Genomic DNA, 27,358 nt, shown 5'->3' on the forward strand with positions numbered 1-27,358 from the left:
ATAATTTTTTGAACTGGGTGGATTTACTACACGTATAGTGGAAATATATCCCTACCTAGTCATAATATGAAGTATGAAAATTTATGGAGGGTAAATTATCATTTGCGTACCTAATTTTTTAGATATGTTCGACCGACTAGTAGAAGTACCTTTTTTTTCATTTAAGATGATTCAAAATTTTTATTTTTGGAAAAAAATTATTTCCTGAAACAATTCATTTTTTATTATTAAGAACCTTTTAAATATAGATATATGCCCGAAGAAATACACAATTAATGTTTAAATCCGAAGCTTAACAAATAAAATTTCTAGAAATATCTTCAGATTAATGTTGTTGTATTAATTTGTCAACATAATTTATATCACGAAACCGTATCATTCAATGATCTAATTGCCACGTTAATGAAAAGATGGTAAAAATAAATATCACTTAATACATGCAAATAAATATTGACACATAAAATTTATATCAGAATTACTTTTCACTAAATTATAAAAGGAACCAAAAATATTCCCGGGTGATGGACGGCTGAGATCTAACGCCATCATTTGAAAGTCAGCCAACTGAACGTCCGCCAAAAGGCAGAGATTTTCTGCATGCGGACGCCTCAAACGCATCGTGGTCTAAACAGTGAAATGTCGAAAAAACCCTTAACTTGCTCGCTCCGCCAGAACCCAGCTTCGAATCCTAAAATTCACGCCCTCTGGCACGCCACTCTCTCCTCCGAGGATCTTCTCAGAAATTATTATTTTTATTTAAAAGAACGAAATACAAAATCCTTTAAGAGAGAAAAGTTTAAAATTCAAAGAAAGCAAAATAAAATATTGAGAATTTTGTGATTTGCAGCGATGGCTTTTGTTCGTTAAACGACAATCCGTTTTAGGCTTCAGGTTCTTTCTCGAATCCTCCTCTATTGCATTTCCTTTTTGAAGTTCAATTTGTTTGTGATGTGATAGGGTTTTAGTGATGCTTCCTTTTGATTTTCTAACTTCATTTCTGTTATACGATGTTGTTTTGTGCGTATATTTTATATGTATTCGATAACTATCGATGACGTAGTTGAAATTTGATTATCCGATTTTAATTTTTTAATTTTCTTTTTTTTTGGCTTCTCAACTGCTCTATTAAGTTTAAAGTACCTTAGCATGTATTCAGATTAAGGCTGTGTTTGGTTGCTTAATGCTTAGAAGTGTTGGAAAGTGAAATTAGGTGAGATGTTTAGTTGAGAAAATTAAGAGCTATTGATTATCATTTAGTGATATTCAATTGATAAGTAATCATGATTTGTTTGATTGTAGTGTTATTTCTCTAAGCTTGTCATTGGCGGAAAAGGAGAGTTCAGGTACCATTTGATAGAAAATATGAGTTAAGTGACTGATTTGAATTGTTTTGCAAATTATTTTTTTCAGTAACTGTTTCGTCATATGAAAATGGGAATTAAATTTTGTGCTTTTCGTGTTAGAGAATTGTATCTCTAAAATGGCAGCAGTTCCTCCTTTTCAGAATACAAAAATTGGTTTTGAGTGTATTACAAGATTTTGGAAAATGAAATTCACTAGTGCTTGGAAACTAGTAATAAATGTATAATCTAATTTGCTCGGAGATTCGGAGAAATGTAACACAAGTTTTGGGGATGATAACGAATGCACCCTAGTGTGTCATTTGCACCTTTCTGTGGAATTAGTAGTTAATGAAATTCAATCAATTATTCTTTTCTGAACTAACATTATTGACGTGTTTTAGAGTGAGTAGTGAGAAGAATGTTGGAGATAGCTTGTATATAAACAGCCAAACTGTGTAATTGAAAATTTGCATTCCGAAATGAGTCGAACTCAGATGGGTAAAAAGCCTTTCCAATTGCTGAATTCATGTAAATCAATTCTTATTACATTGGATTACAATATAAGTTTCTCTGTTTGCTATTAAAAAAAAAATTGTTATAACTTTGAATTCCATTAAACATTTTAACCTTCTGTTATGAATGATTTCTGATGTAGGTGAAGTGTCTAATTATTTGTTTCTTTGTTATCCCTTCATATCATTTTACTGATCAGTACATTTTGACTAACTTGAAATGGTTTTTGACTTTGCCTTATGAATGTAATCTTATGAGTCGTCTCTTTGCATTTATTGGTTCTCAACCGAATTCTATTAAAGAGGTTTTCTTTTCTGCTTCACCTTTCCTTGAATGGTATCATGATATTTATGCTGACTATTGCAATCTCAGTTCTCATATTTCATGTTCTGGTTCCTTTGTTCACTCATAGGATCAAAATGGGTTGTTCTGTTGGGGATGAAGGTATTGCAATACTTCAGTTGCGCAAATGGTGCCCCTCCCAGTTCCCATTCGACCTTTCAGAATTTCGTGAAGCCTTTATATCTCCAACGAAAGAGCTATTATTGCTGCTTTCGTATCATTGTGAAGCTTTGCTGTTTCCTCTAATTCCAGGTAACATTCTTTCCTTACTTTGTCTCTTCCAGACTGTCAATACTTGAACATATGTTTGTTTGTTGCCTGTGATACTACTGCATATATTTTTCACCTAGTTTGGTTGTACTACTGTTGTTGTTTTATCCATGTCAGCTTCCTGATTTGATTATTTTTTCCCCGTGATTGTCATGTGCAGGGGATTCTGTGGATTGTAACAATGTGGAAAATTGTTATGACGGAAGTCTGCAAGATCCATGTTCATCTTCTCTTAGTAGGTCAGATTCAAAGGACGACGCCCCATGCACTTCTGGATCAGTAGTGGATTTTGATAATGGTTTTTCTCATGAACGTAATTTTTCAAGATCTAATAGTTACTCTTTTGTTTCTGATGTGAACTCACTGGCTTGGGGTGTATGTGGGGACACCTATAATCAGCACAAGGATACCTCATTTAGAGAGCTTCTTTTTGTGTCTGGCGACCAGTGTGTGACAGTCCATGCTTTTCGTCATCCTAGTGATATCAGTTCAAAGGCCAGACGTGCTATGCAGGATAATTTTGGACAAGGGAGGTGGGTGGAGTGGGGGCCTTCTTCTACTTTAGTTCATAGTGTGGAGGTAGAAGAGTCTTCTAGTTTATTTTGTGAGGCCCCTGGAGATGCTGACGATGAATACATAACTAATGGAAATAGGGAAAATTCACACGATATGCACATGGAAGCTAGGGATGATGAGTCATTGAGAGGTGTTGGTTCGAAGAGGTGGTTGAGGTCTTTTTTCACCAAAGCTGAAACCATCAAATCAGATGGTGGCTTTTGGACAAGGTTTCCTGAGGAGTCTTCATTTCCTGAGTCTGCAAAGGTTGTTTCATTTACGATTTTTGATAGTAATTTATCAAATCTCGAAATCCCCGCTAATGGTAACTCTGTATCACTTAAGGAGGATAGGCAGGAGAATGTTTTGGATCTTAAGAAGGATGTGCCTACAAATTCTCATTTGGCTTCATCTAGCCTAAATTTTCAGTCTGACGTGTTACCGGATCTTTTAGGTATTGACAATAACATTTCATTCAAATGCACCAGAGTGTTTTCTAGGAATTCACATGATTTACTTGGGTTCCTTTTAGCATTAGTCGATCCTTTGTCTGTAAGTGTTAGGGATGGCAGTGAGAGAAACAGAAGCAAACATGCAGTTCTTGTTTCTAGGTTGAGTAGTTGGGGAATCCAATGGGTTTCTGCCGTGAAGCTTGAGGAAAGTTTAAATGGAGGGTCAATGATTGAGTGGACTGATTTCTGCTTTACCGATGAGCTTCTTGTTTGCCTCAGCTCTTCTGGCTTTATCTTTTTCTATGCTGCTATGTCTGGCGACTATGTGGCAAAGCTTGATATTCCAAGTACCTATGGGCTCAGCCTGTGCTCAAGTTTGCAGGAGCAAGAGAAGTTATCCACGGCTGCTGATATGCAAGTTAAACAGGAAGATGAAGTTTGTGGCACACCAACTTGTCATCAACATGGCCATTTTGATGGGAGGATGTTTAAAAAGTTGATTGCTGCTTCACATACCACCCTCTTAGCTGTGGTTGATGAATATAGTGTAATATATGTCATAGGTGGTGGTGATGATATTCTGGAAAAATATAGCACTTCCACGAAACTGCTTGCTCATTCTTCGCAGTTGGGGCTTGGTATGTTGGTTGGTTGGGGGGCTGGTGGTTCTGATATAGGCCATCAAAGGGTACATTCTTGTTTTTCAAGTTCTCATAATCATGGTTTTAATCAAATCTTTCATGGAAAAGGAAGGCGGAAAGATATCTTTTTGAATGGATTTTCTGCTGCGTCAAAGACAAATGACCAGACTTCATGCGATTCTGAAGCACAGTTGCACCTTATGCGGAAAATATTTCTCCCCACTGATAGATATGCTGAGGATGATTGCATCTGTTTTTCATCTTTGGGAATCACTCGGCTCGCCAAGAAGCATCATACTAAGGAGCAAAATGGTGCTAAAGTTGTTCACTTTGATCTTCATATGAGTTCAGCAGTTCATGATGACAGTTTTTTAAATCCTGGTTTGGAAACTTTTTCTCTAAAAGGGAGAAAAGAAAGTTCTGTTGTAGAAGCAGTGGGTTGTACTTTCCAGGGATGTTTTTATTTGGTAACTGAGGGTGGTCTTTCCGTAGTTCTCCCTGCTATTTCAGTTTCACCAAATTTCCTCCCTATTGAAACCATTGGATATCGGCAGGCATGTATAAATACAGGTGTAGGAAGTCAAATAAAAAGCAATCTCGAAATGGAAGAATTTAAACAGCCCTGGTCGCCTTGGAAAGTTGAAATTTTGGATAGAGTTCTCCTGTATGAAGGCCCTGAAGAGGCAGATCGCTTGTGTTTGGAAAATGGTGAGAGTAATTCTTCAAGTTTTTGCATGTGGTCTTTAATTTGGTGTCTATGAATGTGTTTAGGATCAATGCTTCAATTCCGTAGTTATCATCTAGTAAAGTGTAACTACTTACTCCATATCTGGCTTTTTGATCTTCATTGAGACTCTGAAGTTAAGAATCTAATGTTGCTAAATTTAGCAGTGGTCAAGTTTATGCCTCGATTTCATTAACACTAAGTGAGATTGATGAATTACAATGAACCTATTGTTGACACTAAACAATTGATGAAGTACAATGAACCTACTGTTGACACTAAACAATTTAATTCAATATAATGACACAAAAAAAGGAGAAAAGTAGATTGAAACTTGACTTTGTTGCTGCTGTTGAAATGATGATTTTAATATCTAGGAGTAGTGACAGGATCATAACGAGGATTGTTATTGTGCTGAAAGAGGCTATATACGAGGAACGGTGTGTTCCTTGACTACCAAGTCTCTTAATCTTATTCCTAGGTATATTAAAGAATGATTAGGAGCATGAATGCATCTTGGTGTTAATTGGAACGGTTTGGTGCTTGCATTTAGTTTTGTGCACATCACACTTTTGTTCATTAATCTTTGCCATGACTGTCAAAAACGGGTTGTCTCTTGTATATTCTGAAAAAACTCATCTTGTCTTGGCTGTTGTGGTTAGATATAGTCCAGCAAGCTGCTGTGGACACTTGCATTTTTCTTGTTTTCTGTTGCAAATTTGTCATTTATGCAAGAACTGCTCGCTCCTCCTGCAGCCTAAAATTTAACATTTGATGTGGTTGATGCTTGCTGTTAGAATTCCTATGCTAGGAGGAGCTTGATTTTCTTTTCTTAGTTGACAGAGAGGAAGAAAGAACTTGGCTCTCACTGGAGGATCCTCCTTTTCTATTTCATTCTTTACCCTCTCTTTTCATGTTTTTCATTACTACTCTCCTTTGAAGAGTATGAGACCAAAATTTTCTTAACCATGTTTCCATTTTAATAGTCAAAGAAAAAAATTTCTTAAAAAAGAATAAGAAAATAAAAATTTCTTGTAAAGCTGGATACAAGCTTTACAGTAATAGGAACTGCTGAGACTTGAAGTGGTCTATATCTGGGGGAGCAGCAATGTCAATCATTCCTTCTTAATCGCAAATGGATTATAGTGAGGGCAAACACATGATATGAGATCTTTTATCTAATATTCAATTACTGTGAGGTGTAGCTCCTCTACTGAATTTTTTTTATGTACTAGCATATTGTGATAGATACTTGTTGCTTGGATAGAGTGGCCACTATCAAGCATTTGATACACTGTTTCTCAATGTAATCTTGACATGTGTGTTACTGCAATGTCAGGGTGGGAGCTGAAAATTTCTCGTATGCGTCGATTGCAAATGGCATTAGAGTACATGAAATTTGATGAAATAAAAAAGTAAGATTCTGTGCGAGCATGCATACACTCATTTTTATGTGTGTACATTGTGTGTTTGTATATTCACTCTTTTCTATAACTGCTTTGTCCTGATCGATGAAGTGGAAATTTCATTGAATCCTGTTGTTAAGTAGATTTTATATAGGGGAAAAAAATTTACAAAAGGTGAACAAGATGTCCCCTGGCCTCAAAAACAGCTTAATAAATTAAAATTAAGAGAGCATCTCGAAGACAGTTAAACATTATCAACATCTGAAAGAGAGGCAAAAGCTTCCTGAAAGACAAAATCAATCTAACCTTAAACTCCTTACCAATTCAAATGTATGAAATAAAGTGAAGTTATGATATATATCTTTGAATATCATGCAAGAGGCTTCCTTTAAATATGTATTATTTATTTATATTTCACTTATTTGAATAATTGTAACTGAATGCTAATAGTGATATGGAGCAGAGGAAGTACTGACTCAGAGAATAGGTAGAATGTTATAGATGATATACTGCAGTGACTGTAGAGCGGGTGTTCTTGTAGCTTGCTAAGAATAGTTTATTTGGGACTGCAGCTGGGTTGTTGATCGTAGATTTTATTGTAATAGTGAATTTGGAAGTGCATCACTTTTAGATTAAATCAGTTGGTACTTTTCAGGATTATTTTTTAGCTTAAATAGGGAATTGTTTTTTCAGGGGCTTTGAATTGTCTCAGATGGTGTATTTCCTCATAATGTGGTCCAAAAATTTGTCCTCATTCTCCTCCCCTCTTTTTCCTTATAGAAACTTGATTTGAGTGCTAATGCAAAATGATAAGAGGAGAATGTTTTTACTTTTTAGGTGATAGTTTGTGATAATTATAGAGGTAGTACTCATATAGCTAACTCAAGATAGTTTTGGGACTGAGGCTGGGTTGATTTTCATAGCGATTGTTGGAATAATGAATTGAGAAGTGCATCACTCTTAGATTAAAGCAGTTATTACAGTCTCAGGAGTACAGTTTTACATTAATTTGGGAATTGTTTTCTTGGAGGCTTTCAATTGTCTCCGGCAGTAAATTCTTGAATCCTGTCCTTAAAGAAAATTGATAAGATCAATAAAGCACCAATCTGAAAATACTAGGTGAGATAGGGTGGGGTAGACTTGAATATGTTTATCTATTTGTCGTCGTGCATATCTACTTCGCATGCCTTTATATTGATTAAAAACTCGGAGTTGGTTGGAAATATAAATTCTGGTCTTGTTTTCTGAAATCCTAATTCTTCTTTTTAATATAACAGACAAGCATTTGATTTTTGAACATCATGTGCGTAATGGACAAACTGAGCTGTAGGTTTTTACAAGGGCTTGACTAACATTTTTGATTATTTGGTTTTACTATCCTGATAAATGAACAGATCTTTAGAAATGTTGGTGGATGTCAATCTGGTAGAAGAGGGCATTTTGAGACTAATCTTTGCTGCAGTTTATCTGATGACTCGTACAAATGGCAATGACAATGAGTCTTCTACTGCTTCAAGGTAAAGACTTATCATCCATTTTCTTTTGTTGTTGTGGATTTGCTAAGGTCTGCATTTTTGTTATTCATTTGCAAAGCAAGTTAGCAGAAGCTTCTATCATCTCCTCATGATGACTGTTGAAGGTTTCATAATTTCGGACAAAACTTGTCAACAATTTAGATCTTATCTTGATCAGTGTTTAAATTTGTGAATAAAATTTTGTTCCACATGGAATCGTCGGTTATTCCTCCTCTAGATAATTCAGGAGAGAGGTGTAGGTACACTGGTGTTTGCCTCCAGATAGAAAGCCACACAGTCCATCAGGGATTTCTTTTTTTTTTGTAGGTCTGAATGCAACATATTCCTTAAGTTTGCTTCTGTTGATATGAGTTGTTCATTTCTTGTATTTCTATTACTTTGGTTAAATATTTTTCGGACACATTTGTGTCCCCCTCCCTCTTGGTGTGTGCTGTAGAAAAGAAGTGCAGAAACTTTTAAACCTTTTCCTTCATCGTTTTAGTCAAAGTTGTGGAATAGATTACGCAAAGAGGCTAGTATTTTTTCGGTCATCCCGGTTTCTTGTAACTCTCTTCTTATGAAGAATTCCTTAGCTTTTGGTAAAGGAATAAAGGCTAAAACTCTTTGGAAATGTGCAGTGGCAGCTCTCTTTTGGGGTATTGTGGCAGTAAATATATATATATTTTTTTAAATTTTGAGGAGATAGATGTGGATAGTTTAAAGAATTGTGGGATGGAGTCCATCTTCTAGGATTACTTTGTGCTTTAGTTTCTAAGGAGTATCATGTGGGGGTGGGCAAAGACCAACAACCCACAACTAAGCCCAAACCCAAACCAAATTAGGTTATTGGGGTTGGTTTGGATGGGTTAAAAATTTATTTTGTTTGGGATGGGTCCAGCTAAATAATCTACTCAGCCCATAATTTTGGGGTCATTGCATTGACATCTAAACTTTCTTGGTTTGATTTGAGTGGAGAAAACTGAAACCAACCTAATGTTTTTGCAACCCCAGCCAACCCAACCCATTTTAATTTGGTTTGAGTTTCAATTCGAATGACTTTGGTTAACTCACCTATCATATAATATTATTAAAAACATTATCAATTGTCATGCATTTGAATAATAAATACATATTAAAATTATCTTTTTGTTCAAAAAAATCCAGTAAGGTGACTGTCCCCTCTGGTCTCTTTGTGTCCCTCTATTTGAAGTCTCTTTTTATCATCAAACTAATGCTTGCTACCTTCTTTCTGTCATCAAATTAATGCATGCTACCTTCACTGTATCCCAAAAAAAAAAAACAGTGGGCAAATGCCCCCTCTAGTCTATTTGTTGATGTGCGGCACCTTTACCTATATTGAAAATTGATTTTATTAAAAAACCACCAGTAAGGGCAGTCTGCGCACTGATCTCATTGCGCCATTAATCAGTGGTACCTTCACCTGTATTATGGACTGAGTAAATTTGATGCCTAAAATATTATAATTATTGGCTGAGTGGTTAAATGGGTTGGACCCAACCCAAACTAAATTAAAAGGGGTTGAACCCAACCCAATCCATATCAGTTTTCAACCCAAACTATCTAATTTTGTTTGGGTTTGGTTGGGTTATGGGTTGTCGGTTTTTTGCCCACCCTTAATTACTACCAAGATTCTTCTATTGTCTTCATTCATCTAAACTAGGAGGGGGTTTTTGAGATGGGGTGTAAAGGCTGGTCAAGCTTTGTAGAGGGGTAATCGGATATATTTTTGTATAGAACAGAAATGTTTTAGTTTTTGCTTACTTTGTGGACAACTATCCACTTCACTGTATTGATTTTTCATCTTTAACACAATTTTGAGTTTCTAATGCAAAAAATAAGGATCTTTTTTTTGGCTTTTTTTGGTATAGAGAAGTTCCCCTCCCCTGTTTTTTGTTCCCTTTGTGGATGACTGGTTCTCAGATGTACCTCCTTTTATTTTTCCTGTATTAATACAGCTTTCTTTGTCTCTTTTAAAAAAGTGAAGAATAACATCTATGAATAGGTGGGAGTGTTTTGGGACAGGTGTCTAGGCTGGTCTAGTATTGTAGAGGGGTGATTAGTATATTTTCGTACAGCACAGAAAGTTTTTGTTATTTTGCTTTCTTAGCGGACAGCTGATCCACTCCTTGTAATGATTCCTCGTCTTTAATACAATATACAGTTTCTTATCAAAAGAAAGAAAGAAAAAGGAAAAAAGTCTATCAATCTTAAAAGTTGTCTCAGGTTACAGAATCATGAAGTATATGATTCTGGATGTTAATCAACTTTGGTATCATAATGCATTAATGATTATCATTATTTTTATTTTGCATTTAGTATTCTAGATATTCCAGTTACTGATGCTCTTTATCACAGGCTTCTTGCAGTGGCTACTAGCTTTGTAACCAAAATGATTCGCAAATACGGACTACAACAGCAAAAAAATGATGCATACTTACTACAGGGCTTTAATGGAAATGGAATACTTCCTCTTCCACCAATTTTACCAGATGAAGAACAAAATGAGATGGAAAATTGTAAAAGGCTTTATGAGATGGCTCAATTTTTGGAGATTATTCGCAATTTGCAGAGCCGACTTAGTGCAAAACTTAAAAAGCCAGGCCAAGGACCGGTATGCTGTTGTTTTATTTCCTACGTGTTGATATAGTTCATACATATATCATTAGAATCAAGCAATGCGTTTTCATCATGGTACAGGAGGAAAGTGAGGAGGCATTATGTTTGGTGGATCCAAATTTGCCACAGGATGAATCTCAACTGTCTATAGTTGCAGCAGATGTGGGATTGTTGGATACTGTAAATCAACGTGAAATTCCATTTACACTGTCTGAGGCCGCCGCTAGTGACGTTGAGAACCTTGCATTGATGCCTCACAGTTCCTTGAGTTCTAAAGCTGTGTTGGAACTGGAAGATTCTGGTGAAACATCTCTTCCAGTGCCACAAGGAGCAGCTCTCAGGAGGAAGGTTCTTCCCTTGGAAAATCCAAAGGAGATGATTGCACGTTGGAAAATAGATAAATTGGACTTGAAAACTGTAGTCAAAGATGCTCTACTCTCTGGTCGTCTGCCTTTGGCAGTTCTTCAGCTGCATCTTAATCATTCAACAGAATTTTCCAGCGAAGAAGAGCATCATGATACCTTCACCGAAGTTCGCGACATTGGAAGAGCTATTGCATATGACTTATTTTTGAAGGTAGCTTTATTGTTACTCTGAACAAAGCTATAGTAGTTTTTATTTCTGCACTAATGGTACATGAACAATAGGGTGAAACTGGACTAGCTGTGGCAACACTGCAGAGACTTGGGGAAGACATCGAAATCTGCCTCAAACAGTTGGTATTCGGTACTGTGAGGAGATCACTACGAATGCAAATTGCTGAGGAGATGAGAAAATACGGATACTTGGGATCATATGAGTGGAAGATGTTGGAGAGGATGTCACTCCTTCAGGTATGTGATTGTTATAAAGTGATATTTGTAATTCTCTTAATTGCAAGCATGTGCTCCATGTTTGAGGTCCAAAGTCTGATTATTTCTTTGATCTCCCTTCTTTGTGCTTCTCTATCTGGTGGAAAAGAGGCTTTACCCTAGCAGTAGTTTCTGGAAAACATTTCATGGCAGGCAAAAAGAATTCATAAGTGATTCTTCAGCTTTAAAGTCTCCAGGAGAAATATATTTGTGCCTGTTGGATTCACCTTTATTTAACAATCTTACCATTGAGTGTGGTGAGGTGGATGGGGTTGTTTTGGGTTCGTGGACAAATGTCAATGAAAGTTCATCGAACCCTGTGATTGATGAAGAAAATGCTCATATTGGATATTGGGTTGCTGCTGCAGTGTGGTCAAATGTGTGGGATCAAAGAACCATTGATCGTGTAAGTCACTACTTCTGTGTCCTACCATTTAAAATATTACATTTATCCTTTTGAATTTGTAGTGGAAGGAAGTTGTCGTTGTAGTGAGATAGAATCTGGTCCCTGGTCAAGGTTTCGACTAACTATATTTAAATCGAATGTATGTTTTCACTAAATACCTATGAACAAGAAATTTATTGCACAATAACTTTTAAATGTTTCTTGTGTATGTGATCAATTGAGAATTTACTAGATATACGATCCACTTATTTTTCTCAATTTGAATTGTAGGATCTTTTAAATTTTAATAATTGCTGTAATTAAAGTTGAGCACAAAGTACGGTTCATACGATGATTTTAACCTTTTTATGCTTCAGGATAATTACAATAAGCTCATGCTACAAGATATCAAAAAGAGGCAATAATTGATGCTGTTGAATGAATTCTTTACTTCTCTGTCACCCTACAGTTCTACCATAACTGAATGTTGAGCTTTAGGTATTAGTGTTCTAGATTCATATGCTTAAGCATGAAAGAATGGCTCTCTTCTCCTTAAAAGTAAGAGAGCTATTATTTCCTCTGTGCCCCTATAGTGGTACATGTTCTTCACGATATCTATAGTATTTCTTTCTCTTTCTACAAAATCAATGGCTTTTTCATTTTTACTTTATAATTCACAATAATCTATACTTTCTCAGTTATTTATTTATTTTTATTTTTTTGCTTTAAAACTCAGTTTATCTGTCAGTGAACTCATGGTGGTCCCTCAGTGAATGTTTATATTTGAAATTAAGATAAGTGTATATTTGCATTCCATACTTATGGTTATTTTCTTTATCTTCTTGCTCATCTTAATCTCCATATCTTTATTGTTGAATACTATTGCTGTATTGCACCGTATTATTATGGTTCTTGCAACCATAATTTGGTTTCATTTCTCTATATGGCTTAGTACTTAAATATGAATTTTTAAATATTTTTCTAATAGATTACTTATTTGTACAGATAGTACTGGACCAACCTTTTCATATGGGTGTTCATGTATTGTGGGAATCACAATTGGAGTACCATATATGCCATAATGACTGGGAGGAAGTCTCCAAACTTCTGGAGTTTATTCCTGCGTCAGTGCTATCAGAGGGAAGCCTCCAGATTGCTTTAGATGTTTTGCAGCCTGCTACTGTTGGTTGCAATAGTGAGTTACCTGACTTTGGCAATTATATATGTTCTATTGAAGATCTGGATGCTGTTTGCTTGGATGTTCCCAAAATTAAAGTTTTCAGGTTTTCTGCCAATGGTATATGCTCCACGTGGTTAAGAATGCTCATGGAGCAGGAGCTGGCAAAAAAGTTTGTCTTTTTGAAGGAATACTGGGAAGGCACAGGAGAAATAGTATCTCTTTTGGCCCGTTCAGGCTTCATTATGAACAGAAATAAAATGTCACCTGAGGATGATTCTATTGAGAGTTTCTCAGATCTGAATTTATCAAATATTGGAAGATCTACTGTTGACACACTGCACGCTTTGCATAAATTACTCGTACATCACTGTGCAGAACATAACTTGCCAAACCTTTTGGACCTCTACCTTGATCATCACAAGTTGGTTCAAGATAATGATTTACTCTGTTCATTACAAGAAGCAGCAGTAAGTGTTTTCTCATTAAATTATCATCTTTTGTGTTGGATTTACTCTGATTATTTCTATCAATCACAATTTTGCATCCAAATGTTTATTGGCTATAAATTATTTATCATCAAGTCATCATCTTTGAGATTCATGTTAGTTGATGAAATTAATTATTTTTATCTCCAAATATTTTTTTTTTCAAGGAAGAGTAGTCCTTATATTTCTGATTCAAGACACAGAAAATAGGTTTTGATAATGATAATCTACCCTTATTATTAAGCTCCATTTGGTTAGTTGGAGAAAGTCTGAACTAAAGGCATTGGTGTTGGTAAATCTTGGCGTTTTCAGAAAATTAATGAATGAGCCAGCACAAAGCAAGCCCTTCCAAAATAAATGTGTTATTTCCAGCTAGAATAGTAATTTTCTTCTTTTATTATTCTTTTTTTTGGTCCAAGCTCAATTCTTTTTTTTTGGTCCAAGCTCACAATTCTGTTTTGTGCGGACTGGAACATAAAATTGTGTGATACATGCTAATGACAGTCTTAGAGATGGTGATTTCTTAGTTTTCACGCAGAATTACTTTAGTTGAGCTAAGAGAGTGCTGTCACCATTTAATTTTGCTGAGGAGGGAAACTTGCAGAATGGTGGTTAAACAAAATTCCCCTGCCCTTGCATGCTCAACTTCTTTCCTAATGCACTCTGAAGTAGACTTCAAGATTAAGTGTAGTTTCAAAACATATCAATATTGAACTGTTTTGAGTGTTATAATCAAGGTGCAGTCTCCACTCTGTTGTCAATTGGCTTAGGATAAGCAATGTTTAAGCTCCTTGATACCATTCGTGTTTTGCTACTATTTACACATGGCCCTTATGTGACAAATACTTTGTGTGTGCGCTCTTACCTATGTCTTTGTTTTCTGTAATACAACTGTTCAGGGAAATTGTCACTGGGCCAGATGGTTGCTCTTTTCTAGGGTTAAGGGGCATGAATATGATGCAGCATTTTCTAATGCTCGTTCAACAATGTCGCATAGTCTAGTGTCTGGTAGCAACCTGAGTGTTCCTGAGATTGATGATATAATTCATACTGTTGATGACATTGCTGAAGGAGGGGGAGAAATGGCTGCTTTAGCAACACTAATGTATGCTCCAGCCCCAATTCAAAACTGCCTAAGTAGTGGTAGTATAAGGCATAGTAGCTCTTCAGCCCAGTGCACACTAGAGAACTTGAGACCCACCCTGCAACGCTTCCCTACATTGTGGCGCACACTTGTAGCGGCATGTTTTGGAGAGGAGCCAAGGTGCAATTTTTTGGGTCCTAAAGCAAAGAATGGTTAGCTTTAAAACTCTTATTTTCTTTGGTTCTTTGATTTGTACATGTAAAGATTAATCCTTCGGTGGTCTTAATTTGCTAACGCATAATTTTTTTTCTATATTTGTTAATTCAGATTTATCAGACTACCTTAATTGGCGTGACAGCATCTTCTTCTCTTCTGGACGTGATACTTCACTTTCACAGATCCTGCCTTGCTGGTTTCCGAAGGCTGTAAGAAGGTTGATTCAGCTTTATGTGCAGGTCAGTCTTTTTATCTCCTGCTAACATGTTTTTGTGCTCCTCATCTGCTATAGTTATGGAAATGTTTTTTCATGCAAATTCTTTTGGGTTAGGATGCAGAAAATGAGGGCTTTGATTTCCTTTGGGATAAAGTGCATTTTCTTGGGTCTCTTTGGTGTTGGTTTCTGCTGAGTTTAGGGGATCTCTTCTTTATTTGTAAAATTGGGAAACTGTTGTCAAATGATGTTTTTGTTCTGCATTTTGTTCCTGTAACTTTTTTTTTTGGGAGTTGCAACTCTTTTTTATTATTATTATATTTTCCCATTTCTTATTTGTTTATTTTAAAAAAAAAAAAAATCTCTTATGGTGTTGTCCTTTCAAAGTTATTTTCTAGCTTTTTGGTCAAAATTGGTTTCACAGTTGTTTTCTTACAACTCAGTGAAAATATTTATTGTATGCTTATATAATTGTATGGAGGCAGTTTAACTATTACTTCTTACTGATCTAATATGTTTATCTTCTTGGTAATTGGGAATGGCCTTTGCGGATTGCAGGGTCCTCTAGGATGGCAGTCACCTTCAGGTCTGCCTACAGAAACTTTGCTGCAAGGGGATGTCGATTTTTTCACATTTGCTGATGGAGATGCTGAGGTCAGTGCTATTTCGTGGGAAGCAACTATCCAGAAACACATTGAAGAGGAACTTTATGATGCTTCACTCAAGGTATGTACTTTTTTGCATAAAACAATCAGTTCATGCAATTTAGATGAAACGTGATGAAATACTGTTTTTTTAATCCAATTTTGGCAGAGTTTTCCTTTTTGCCCAAGGATTATTTCCTGAAATCCGAGTAGTTAGTATGGTTGCAGATGGAACTATTAGTATTGTTGTAGGTGAAATTTCTTACATGTGTTGAGATATCTTTATTGAGGAGATTCCAAGTGGTGTTTATGATTGGTTCCCTATATAAAGGATACTTCTATGATATGCTTGATATTTCACTATTAGTAGAGAGCTTAAGCTTAACCTTTCATGTCAAGCTAACTTAACATGGAATTAGAGGTATTAGAGGTCTTCTGTTTGAATCTATCTCCCCTCACGATCGCTGTTGTATTTGTTTATATTGTGTGTGTGTGTGTATTTATCTCTCCTGAGTCTCTTTCTGGGCCTGGTCCACATGATAAGCCCGTTTGGTATGGGTCTTGCGGCCTATTTGAGAGCTTCAAACTATTTTTTTCTGGCCATCACTGAGCGTAAGCTTGTAGGTTAAGCAAGTTTTCAAACATTTACAATATTATTTTCTATTTATGCAAAATTTAAGCAAATCATATTCCCTGGTTGTTTAACCACACTGTATTGATTTTTTTTTTTTTAACTCCCCATTCAACTTTGTTAATTTGGCCATATTATAAAAAATATTTAGTTATATTAAAAAGTTGATTAGAGTTTTATTAGGTAATAATACAAATATTCTGGAGAATGTTTTTAAAAATATTAAGGGGCGATTAAATAAAATTAAAATCATGGTAAAAAAGTTACATGACTAATAAATGGGTTTGGTTAGTATTTGATATTCTTGACATGATTAATACACGGTCTTAGTACCTGTTGGCTAAAATACGGCATATTACGGATAAAACTCTATGCCAACCCAAATTACCATGCCTAATCTTTGTGCATTGACCGTCAAATTATTTTTGAACACTATGGGCCCGCAAATGAAAATTTTGAGCTGTGCCCATGATCTTTTTAATAATCATTTGCCATATTAGAAAGTAGATTGAAGCTATTTATAAAATAATTATCATTGACTCAAATCCTTAGATTAAAGACATCCTAATAATAAAGAAAAATCATTGTTGAAAGAATATAAAACGATAAAGATTCCTACTGTACAATTCAGCTACAGCAGCATGAACAATGTGTTTCTGCAGTGAATGAATTGTGTATTTCACTACAGTAGTGATAATCGAAGGCACTATCATTAGCTCAATATTTTTCCTAATCAAAACGTGTAAACACCAAACATGTACAATCTATCAATTACTATGGAAATTTCTAAACCCAGATTTCTTGAGGCGGGAAAAAAAAAAGATTAAATCCAACTTGACCTTAAAAATCAAGCTTGCTTTGAACTCCTTTGAATGCCCAGGAAGATCTTGCACAGAATCTTAAGTGCTTGAAAGACAAAAATCTGACCAAAAAAGCTCTTTTCATGGCTGCAACGGAATCATCTGGATGCTGTTACTGTTACTTCTGTTCGGCTCATTGGCTGCTTTCATGTTGCTTGGATCACGTATATGGTTTTGTCACACTTTCCTCCATTACCTTTAGGAAACTGGAATTGGACTTGAGCATCATTTACATCGTGGTCGTGCACTGGCAGCTTTCAACCAGCTTCTTGGTGTTAGAATTGAGAAGATGAAATCAGAAGGCCGATCAAGTTCCTCAGCTCTTGGATTGGCAAATGTTCAATCTGATGTTCAGACACTTCTTGCTCCCATCATAAAAAATGAAGAGTTTCTACTTTCATCCGTAAGGATCAATTTTCTTATAATCTATATTTAGTCACAACTGAATGAGTTTCTTTTGCTTTTATAAGTTTTATGCTGTTATTATGTTGTAGTCAGGTTACTTATTTTAGATATATGCAACTTATATTCTGTTTTATGTTACAATAATGTTGTAGTCAGGTTACTTATTTTTAGTTATATGTAACTGATGGCGTGTAAATTTTTAGGTCATGCCACTTGCTATTTCGCATTTTGAAGATTCTGTATTGGTTGCTTCATGTACCTTTTTTCTGGAGCTTTGCGGTCTATCTGCCAGCTTGCTCCGAGTGGATGTATCAGCCTTGAGAAGGATATCCTCTTTCTATAAATCTAGCGAAAATGCTGAAAGTTATAAGCAACTTTCGCCTAAGAGTTCTGCTTTTTATGCATTACCCCATGAAGGTGACATTACAAAATCTCTAGCTCGAGCACTAGCGGACGAATATCTGCAAGAGGGTAGTGCGACCAAGGCTAAGCAAAAGGGATCTCCAAGTTCAGTTGCTAGTGCACGGCCTTCTAGGGCTCTTCTGCTTGTCCTACAGCATTTGGAAAAGGCTAGTCTTCCAGTGCTGTTAGATGGAAAGACATGTGGGTCTTGGCTGTTAACTGGCAATGGTGATGGCACCGAATTAAGATCTCAACAGAAAGCTGCAAGTCAGCACTGGGATTTAGTCACAGTTTTTTGCCAGATGCATCAGCTTCCCTTAAGCACAAAATATCTTGCTGTATTAGCACAAGACAATGATTGGGTATATCTCAACTGTTTTTGATATTTTGTTTTTGCGAGTGATGAATTGTTTTCCGGCTTCAAATCTTATGTTATCATTCTTCTTTTGTAAGGTTGGATTTTTGTACGAAGCTCAGGTTGGAGGATACCCTTTTGAAATTGTGGTCCAGGTGGTAAGTTTCACTTCCATTTTTATTATTGTATGATTGTAGGTTAGTTTTTGCTCTGATCAATGAAAATCACAGCTTTACAATGAAAATATTTACCATTTTGTGTCCTTTTCTGTGGTTCAGGCATCAAAGGAATTTAGTGATCCACGTCTCAAAATTCACATATTAACAGTTTTGAGAAGCCTGCAGTCAAGAAAAAAAGCTAGCTCTTCATTGAACTCAGGTGCTACAGAAAGCAGTGAAAGTTCCGTATTGGATGAAAATTTATATATCCCTGTTGAGCTCTTTAGGATTTTAGCAGATTGTGAGAAGCAGAAAAGTCCTGGACAGGCCCTACTGATTAAAGCAAAGGAGTTATCCTGGTCTGTGTTGGCAATGATTGCATCATGCTATCCAGATGTGACTCCATTATCCTGCTTAACAGTTTGGCTGGAAATTACTGCAGCCAGGTTACCATCAACATCTTATCATAAAATGATCCTTATTAGTTCTTATTTTTGAATGATTTTTCAAGTTAGAAATGTTTGAGCTTTAGGTTGCAGCCCCACATGCTTGTTTAATTATTATGCTAAAATGAGTGTTTTTGTTGCTACTATTTAAGAGTTGTCCTCTCTGTGAAAACATTATATTGCTGATTGCCAAGACTTACATACAATCATGCTCATCAACTTACAGGGAAACTTCTTCTATAAAGGTGAATGACATTGCTTCCCAGATAGCAGATAATGTTGCAGCAGCTGTGAAAGCTACTAATGCTATACCAGCGGATGGTAGAGCTCTTACATTTCATTACAACCGACAGAGTCCAAAACGTAGGCGGCTTATAGAGCCAATATCTGCAGATCCTTTGGTTGTCTCATCCGATGTTTCAATTAGTTATCCTAGTTCAACTGTAGTTATTGCCCAAGGCTCTACTGGGGAAGAAGGAAAAAAAAAAGTTAATCAATGTTTAAATTTTCAAAGTGATTCAGTTGAAGGATCTGCTTCTCTCTCCAAGATGGTTGCAGTGCTTTGTGAACAACACTTGTTTCTGCCACTGTTAAGGGCATTTGAAATGTTCCTTCCGTCATGTTCTTTTTTACCTTTTATCCGTGCTCTTCAGGTTGGTAACCAAACTATACTCAGCTTTTCCATCCATACCCTGGATTGCATTTCTTAATTGGAGAAACTTTTTTTTTTTTTTAAATTACGAGTCTTGGCTGTGTCAGATGGATCTACCTCTCTGACGCACTCACCGAATGGTGGTTCATGCATCCTGATCTCTTTGGAGGCAGGCTGTAGGTTTTATTCCTTAATGTCTGAACCACTCAATTGAGTGACCAATGATCCTACGAATATAGATGGATATTCGCTTAGCTCCAAAGCAAGTAATTAAAGTACATTATATAAAATAATTTTAAAGAATACGATCATCTAAATTCGTTACTTTTCCTTCAGGAAAATAATAAATTAATAAAAATAAAAATATCCAAAAACTCTGCCTTCTTAGCTCATCTCACCAGATTGTTCACCTTTGCTAATTTCCTTTTATCTATACAATCTGTTTTCTCTTTCTATTGAAAAGGAATGAAGTTTAATTAGTGTTATCTACATGCTCCTTTTGGAGTTCAAAGGAGAATACATAATTTCAGATGATGGGTTATTAAGCAGCCCCATTTTCTTGTAGAACAGAACCAAAGCATTAGACCTTTTATTTGATAATTTGAGGTCTCTAACCGTTTTGGACCGTAGTGCAACATTTTCATTTAAGTGTTATTGTGGGCAGAAATTTTTAAGTGTTATGTTTTAAGAATTGCCTAATTGATGGGGTTTTGAGGAAGAAACATAAGGGATTCATTAAAGTCAAAGCTTACATGGAATATACTATTGGCTGACTATAACATACCCTATATTGCCTGCTTCCTCAGTTATAAGTTTAGGTATTTTCACTTGGGAATAATTATTGACTTGTTTGAGTAACAATAGTTGTTGACAGTGTATTTGCATTTGGAAAAGAGTTGAGGATCATTTTCTAATACAACCTCATTTGTTTATTATTTTGTTTAGGCATTTTCACAGATGCGCCTATCTGAAGCATCAGCACATTTGGGTTCCTTCTCTGCCCGAATAAAGGAAGAATCGAGCCAGTTGCCAGCATATACAGGAAAAGAGGGGCAGATTGGAACTTCATGGGTTAGCTCAACTGCTGTGCAAGCTGCTGATGCCATGCTTTCAGCCTGTCCATCTCCTTATGAAAAAAGATGCTTGCTGCAACTTCTTGCTGCTACTGACTTTGGTGTTGGAAGTTCTGCTGCCACTTACTATCGACGACTCTACTGGAAAATTAATTTAGCAGAACCCTCATTGCGGAAAGATGATGGTCTACACCTAGGGAATGAGACTTTAGATGATGCTTCGCTTTTAACAGCTTTAGAAAGGAATGGCCAATGGGATCAAGCACGCAACTGGGCAAAGCAGTTGGATGCTAGTGGTGGACCTTGGAAATCTACTGTTCATCGTGTTACAGAAAATCAGGTACTATAAATACAAAGGAAATCTTTTCTTCCTTCCGAAAGCTACTGTGTTGCATGACCAATCTCACAACAAAGGATTTATGATTGGATTTGAAGTAAGAAAGAATAAATAATTTAAAGTGTGGAAGGATGAACTATGAAGTCCACACGAGTATGAATTTAGTGCATTTTCTTAAAGTATTTTATCCTTACATTCATTAACTCAATAAGGATGGGCTAGACATTTTATTTCCAGAATATCAGGTGATTGGAGGACTTCTATCGATTTCCATTTGCATTCTTAAAATGACTTTGTTACCTGAAATTGAGAGTGATAGTAGTGATATTATTGGTAAAATGTTTTCCTTAGATGCTGAGTGCATTAAAGTCTCTGGTATTGTTGAGGCCACCCTGATAGTTGTTTCCATTCTTCTAAAACAGGATTATTATTCCAAGACTTCCCTTATTACCTAAAATTCAACAAGTGGATAATTACATTTTTTATGACCCTAGACAGTTCTCTAGTACATTGTTGTTGAATTCTCTTAGTGATGATCTTTTCGTGCATAGTGCTTAAGTTTTTGTTGATGGCAGATAAGTTGTATGTTCTTTTGTACATGTGCTTGAAGACGCTTCTAATAAGAAGGTTTCAGGGAAATGTTCATCTCAATGTTTCAATTTTTGAGATGACAGTCTGAAGTGAAACCCAATGTTAATATTATATAGAGATTGAAGAACAGTGTCATTTACATGCAGTTGGATTGAATAAGTATCATTTACATGTAGTTGAGTTTTAGTTTGGACACTGTTTGAGGGTAAACTATTTTTCTTTTCTTCTACCTGGAGTTTTCCTTTCTGTTGTTTCCTTTTAATGCTTAAATTCAGATTAATGCCTCTTTGCTGATGGTTGCTCTGCTACATACCTCCGCATTATTCACGGTTGCATGGATTCTTTACTTTTAAGCTGTAGCTGGTATTATTTTGAACATCCTTAATGCCAATTCCTTTCCTATCTTTTCAATTTTTTTTGCTTTTCACACTTTTAGGCTGAATCCTTGGTGGCTGAATGGAAAGAGTTCCTTTGGGATGTCCCAGAAGAGAGAGTTGCTTTGTGGAGCCACTGCCAGACGCTGTTTATAAGATATTCCTTCCCTCCTTTACAGGTATGTTCGTCTGTGCAATCAATACTCTCCAAGCAGAATCACAACTTTTCCATCTGCTTGCATATTATTTAAAGGATCAACTGTCATTTGGTTTGCAGGCTGGACTATTTTTCCTAAAACATGCAGAAAAGCTGGAGAAGGATCTTCCTGCTAAAGAGCTTCTTGAGATGCTGCTGCTTTCACTGCAGTGGCTAAGTGGGATGATAACCCAGTCTAATCCGTAAGTGATTTTAATGTAGATCCTGTTTCTGTTATGATTCGTAGTGTATAACCATCTTTTCTGACTGCTGTGATGATTAATTTATCAGGGTTTATCCATTGCATCTTCTGCGGGAAATCGAGACTAGAGTGTGGCTCTTAGCAGTGGAATCAGAAGCACAGGTGAAAAGTGAAGGAGACTTCAGTTTAATCAATTCTACCCGGGAAAATTCTTCAAATATAATTGACCAGACTGCAAATATAATAACAAAAATGGATAATCATATCAATACAATGAGGAAGAGAATTGTAGAGAAACATGATCTTAGAGAAAATAACCAAGCGCATTTCAAGAGCCAATTCTTAGATGTCAGCTCTTCAACCACTGCTGGGGGAAGTTCAAAAACAAAACGGAGGGCCAAAGGCTTTGTTTCTTCTAGACGACAACTAACGGACTCTGTAGATAGAAGTACTGATTCAGAAGATAGTTCTGGTCCTCCTAACTCCAGGAATGATTCACTGTTGCCAGATGAAAGCTCGATGGTAGAAATGTCTTTTCCAAAGTGGGAGGAAAGGGTTGAACCTGCTGAGCTGGAAAGAGCTGTTCTTTCATTGTTGGAGGTTGGACAAATAACAGCGGCCAAGCAACTGCAACATAAGCTGTTTCCAGCTCACATACCATCTGAATTCATTCTTGTGGATACTGCTTTAAAGCTTGCATCTATCTCCACACCTAGTAGTGAAGTATCAATATCAATCCTTGATGAGGGAGTGCTTTCTGTCCTTCAGTCATGCAATATACCGCTTGAACGACAATTGATCAATCCATTGCAGGTTATTGTCCAAATCTATTATTTTCTTTCTTCTGTTACTGGCTGGTCAATGTAAATAAACTACGTTTTCAATGGTAAATACCAGATATTGAGGCCATTTTAACGTGATAAATGTTGACCCTTTAGTTTCTTTGGTTCTTTACCTTTTGATGGTCTCCTGTTTCTATTTTTTGTTGGACTCTAATATTTGAACGTGCAAATATAGGTTTTAGAGAGCTTGGTGACTTCTTTCCCTGAAGGTAGTGGACGTGGAATTTGTAAGAGGATAATAGCAGTTGTAAAAGCTGCAAATGTCTTGGGTCTTCAATTTTCGGAGGCATTCAACAAGCAGCCAGTTCAATTGCTACAGCTTCTTTCTCTTAAAGCACAAGAATCATTTGAAGAAGCCCATCTTCTTGTGCAAACTCATTCTATGCCAGCTGCTAGTATTGCTCAAATTCTTGCTGAATCCTTTTTGAAGGTGTGTCATGCAAATTTCATTTTCACTGGAATGCTTAAATTATGATTCTAGACTTTTGGATTTGCATTAAGAATTGATTTTGGCCAGACAATACTATCCTACTGATATAGACTTTCGAACCAGAAACTTATCACTTTCGTCTATGATAAATTATGTGCAAACCCATTCCTCTAGTCAATGGGATTTGTAGTCTGCCATATGTTTTGGTTAAACATTTTCCATTTTCTCCAGGGTTTATTGGCTGCACATCGTGGGGGTTATATGGATTCTCAAAAAGAGGAAGGACCAGCTCCTCTATTGTGGAGATTTTCAGACTTCTTGAAGTGGGCAGAGCTTTGTCCTTCTGAACCAGAAATCGGCCATGCATTGATGCGGTTAGTAATTACCGGACAGGAAATGCCACATGCATGTGAGGTATGGTTGTTATTTGAGAAGTGTGTTTTCATTGAGATTTTCACATTCAAAAAGAATTTGTGAAAGTGCCAACCAATTCTGGTGATAATCACTACAAAAGATAAAAAAATGATAACTATATATGCTGTTTCTCTCTCATCTTGTTTTTGACTTGCAAGTCATCAATTTCGTTGTCAGGTTGAGCTTCTCATTCTCTGCCACCACTTCTACAAATCATCAGCTTGCCTTGATGGAGTTGATGTTCTTGTCGCCCTTGCTGCAACTAGAGTTGAAGCCTATGTATATGAGGGTGATTTCCCATGTTTAGCTCGCTTGATAACTGGAGTGGGGAACTTCCATGCTTTAAACTTCATTTTGGGCATTCTCATTGAAAATGGTCAGCTGGATTTACTTCTGCAGAAGTATTCTGCTGCTGCAGACACAAATACAGGCACTGCTGAGGCTGTCAGAGGATTCCGAATGGCTGTTCTCACTTCGTTGAAGCATTTTAACTCTAATGACCTTGACGCATTTGCAATGGTTTGTATATGCTTCATTGACTTTATATCTTGGATAACTTTTTACATCTACTTGTGTGGTCGTACATCATACAGATGAGAGTTAGGCACTGATGAGTCGTGGTATCGGTCTTCAAGAATATAGTTTCTTGTCAGACATGCTGGCCCCTAAATCAGACCATCAATCATTTCTAATTATATATATGTTATCCCTCAATTTCTTCTGTAAAGCTAGTGTAGGGGATGTTTATATCTGGGTTGGAGATCCTGGGAAATCCAAAGCTATTAGACTGTTTGAAAGATTTTGAGTCAACACAGCTACTTTATTTATTATGTTGAGATATGTATGTGGAAAAAATCTTTGCTGAATTATCTAATGAATGTATTCTCCATAAGGATAACCTAGTTGGTTGACCTCTTGCTGCTGAAGCAAGAGGTCAAGGGTTCAATTCCTCTTTGCATAGGCTCATGCAATATGTCCTTTACTTTTCTTATTTATATTTTGGACCTTTCGGCCATGTATCAGTTTTTGTCTTATCATCTTTATCCCTTTCTTCCTTTTGCAGGTCTATAACCACTTTGACATGAAGCATGAAACAGCTGCTCTTTTAGAGTCACGAGCAGAGCAATCCTCTCGGCAGTGGTTTTATCGTGTCGACAAGGACCAGAATGAAGACCTCCTAGAATCCATGCGCTATTTTATTGAAGCCGCTGAAGTCCACTCTTCTATTGATGCTGGCAACAAAACACGAAGAGCTTGTGCCCAAGCTTCCCTTGTGTCCCTTCAAATCCGAATGCCCGATTCTAAGTGGCTCAACCTATCTGAAACCAATGCCAGGAGAGCACTTGTTGAGCAATCTCGTTTTCAGGAGGCTCTAATTGTTGCAGAAGCCTATGGTCTTAACCAGCCAAGCGAGTGGGCTCTGGTGCTTTGGAATCAGATGCTCAATCCGGAACGAACGGAAGAGTTTGTGGCTGAGTTTGTGGCTGTACTTCCCCTCCAGCCTTCTATGCTAGGAGAACTGGCAAAATTTTATAGGGCTGAGGTGGCAGCCCGAGGTGACCAGTCCCAATTCTCAGTTTGGCTAACTGGCGGAGGATTGCCTGCAGAATGGGCTAAATATCTGGGTAGGTCATTTAGATGCCTGTTGAAGAGAACTAGGGATCTGAGGTTAAGGTTGCAGTTGGCAACTGTGGCAACTGGGTTCAATGATGTGGTCAATGCATGCTCGAAAGCATTGGATAGAGTTCCTGAAAATGCTGGGCCACTTGTGCTGAGGAGAGGACATGGCGGGGCATACCTTCCATTGATGTGATCTTGATGGGCAACTGTTATAATATGAGTGCATGCTTATAATGATGATTTTGAGAGGGCAGTGATACAGCATTTCAGATGTAACACCTTGATCGTGGTGAAATTAAATCTTCGGAATGACTCTTGAAGAATTAGCAAGAAGATATATGCATAAAAATTAGTACAGATGTATGTAAACTAGTTGATGTGCTCTGAAAATTAGTTTCTTCTTCACGGATTTCATTGAGTACACCTGAAGGTAGATAAACTGTGGCTTCAAGATTTTGTTCAGATTAGGTTCAGTATGTTTTTGGCTAGCTAAGTCTTTGTAAAGTAGTTGAGTTCTTTCATTTTTTGACATATCACTTCTTCAGATGACAAGTCAGCGCAAAGTAAAATTCCCATTGAATGAACTATGTAGTGAGGTTATGTCAATTTTGTAGCAAATGTACAATATGTAAATATCAGCCTTCAATACAAATAAAATTCATTTGAGTTTTTTTTTTACCTTTTTTTTTTTTTGACCTTTTCTCACTAGTCTTCAGTAATGTTTCTGTTGTGGAAGATCAGTTTCAACTGCGACCACAGAGCATACTTTATTATAGAAGGTTTAAAAAAACTTCTTTTGGGAGTATTGGCTCTGATACTAAAATAAAGTAAGAAAAACACAAAGGATGATTTTATTACTTGAAGAAAGAATATAAGATTTTACCTAAGTATTTTTACTACAATTTTATATTATAAAATTTCAGGACTCGATGCCTCAACACGTTATTAGGGAATCTTTTTTATAGGCACCAAGGGAATCATCTTTTACTATTTACATCATTACACTTTATCATAAAGGAATCTCCTTTATGATTCATCATAATTTATATTACATCACACAATACACCCTTATCCATATGAAATATACTTTACAACTCATTATAAGTGACACCACACACTCGCCACTTATTTATTGGATACTATTTTAAAGCAATTAACTATTCTGGAGAATTGAATCAAAATTTTTACAATTTAGCAAAAAGGGACACGGCTATGATACAGGGACTCAAAGTCCCTGTATCATAGAGGGGGTCAATTTATTGACCCCTTTGTTGTTTGGCTGCCATCTGGCAGCCAAACAACTTTTTTGACTGGCAGCAACCGGTTTTACAGCCGGTTGCTGCCATTAATATGTTTTTTTTATTTAAATAAATTAAAATAAAAAATATTTAAAACGAATAATATTTAAAAAATAATAATAATAATAAGTAAAAAATGACAAGTAAAGTAAAAATGAAAAAAATATTTTTTATTATAAATATTTTAAAAAATAAAATAAAATGTGTGTTAACAAAAAGACAAAAATTTTATTCATTTTCTATGAAATTTATCTCATGTTTAACATTTTAAGTTTCATATTTTATGTTTTATGTTTCATGTACTGATTTTTCAAATACCCCAAAATTTTTTTTTTTGCACCCGTTTCATGTTTACGTTCTATATTTCATGTTTGATGTTCTATGTTTCATGTTTTATGTTTCATGTTCACTGTTACGGAGGGACTCATATTTTATGTTTGTTGTTGCATATTTTAAGTGATATGTTTCATGTTGGTTGTGCAATGTTTCATGTACTGATTTTTCAAATACCCCGAAATTTTTTTTTTTGCACCCGTTTCATGTTTACGTTCTATGTTTCATGTTTGATGTTCTATGTTTCATGTTTTATGTTTCATGTTCACTGTTACGGAGGGAC

At 36.2% G+C, this 27,358-nt stretch overlaps 1 protein-coding gene across 1 annotated transcript; it reads left to right on the forward strand.

Annotated features, from left to right (window-relative positions):
- The first annotated feature begins 661 nt into the window (after nucleotides 1-661).
- Nucleotides 662-26,104, forward strand: LOC18037590. Its single transcript, XM_024180490.1, has 26 exons — nucleotides 662-891; nucleotides 2,269-2,450; nucleotides 2,629-4,824; nucleotides 6,180-6,255; nucleotides 7,641-7,763; nucleotides 10,137-10,392; nucleotides 10,479-10,973; nucleotides 11,045-11,230; nucleotides 11,358-11,654; nucleotides 12,639-13,280; nucleotides 14,198-14,594; nucleotides 14,710-14,837; nucleotides 15,371-15,538; nucleotides 17,150-17,350; nucleotides 17,556-18,116; nucleotides 18,208-18,267; nucleotides 18,388-18,713; nucleotides 18,940-19,366; nucleotides 20,311-20,778; nucleotides 21,803-21,919; nucleotides 22,018-22,139; nucleotides 22,228-22,951; nucleotides 23,156-23,410; nucleotides 23,642-23,824; nucleotides 24,002-24,343; nucleotides 24,888-26,104. Exons 2-26 carry the CDS (start codon nucleotides 2,276-2,278, stop codon nucleotides 25,635-25,637), a joined length of 9,675 nt encoding a protein of 3,224 aa, XP_024036258.1. The 5' UTR covers nucleotides 662-891; nucleotides 2,269-2,275; the 3' UTR covers nucleotides 25,638-26,104.
- The last annotated feature ends 1,254 nt before the right edge of the window (nucleotides 26,105-27,358 follow it).

This window comes from Citrus clementina, unplaced genomic scaffold, assembly GCF_000493195.1.
Source record: "Citrus clementina cultivar Clemenules unplaced genomic scaffold, Citrus_clementina_v1.0 scaffold_7, whole genome shotgun sequence".
Taxonomy (NCBI): Eukaryota; Viridiplantae; Streptophyta; class Magnoliopsida; order Sapindales; family Rutaceae; genus Citrus; species Citrus x clementina.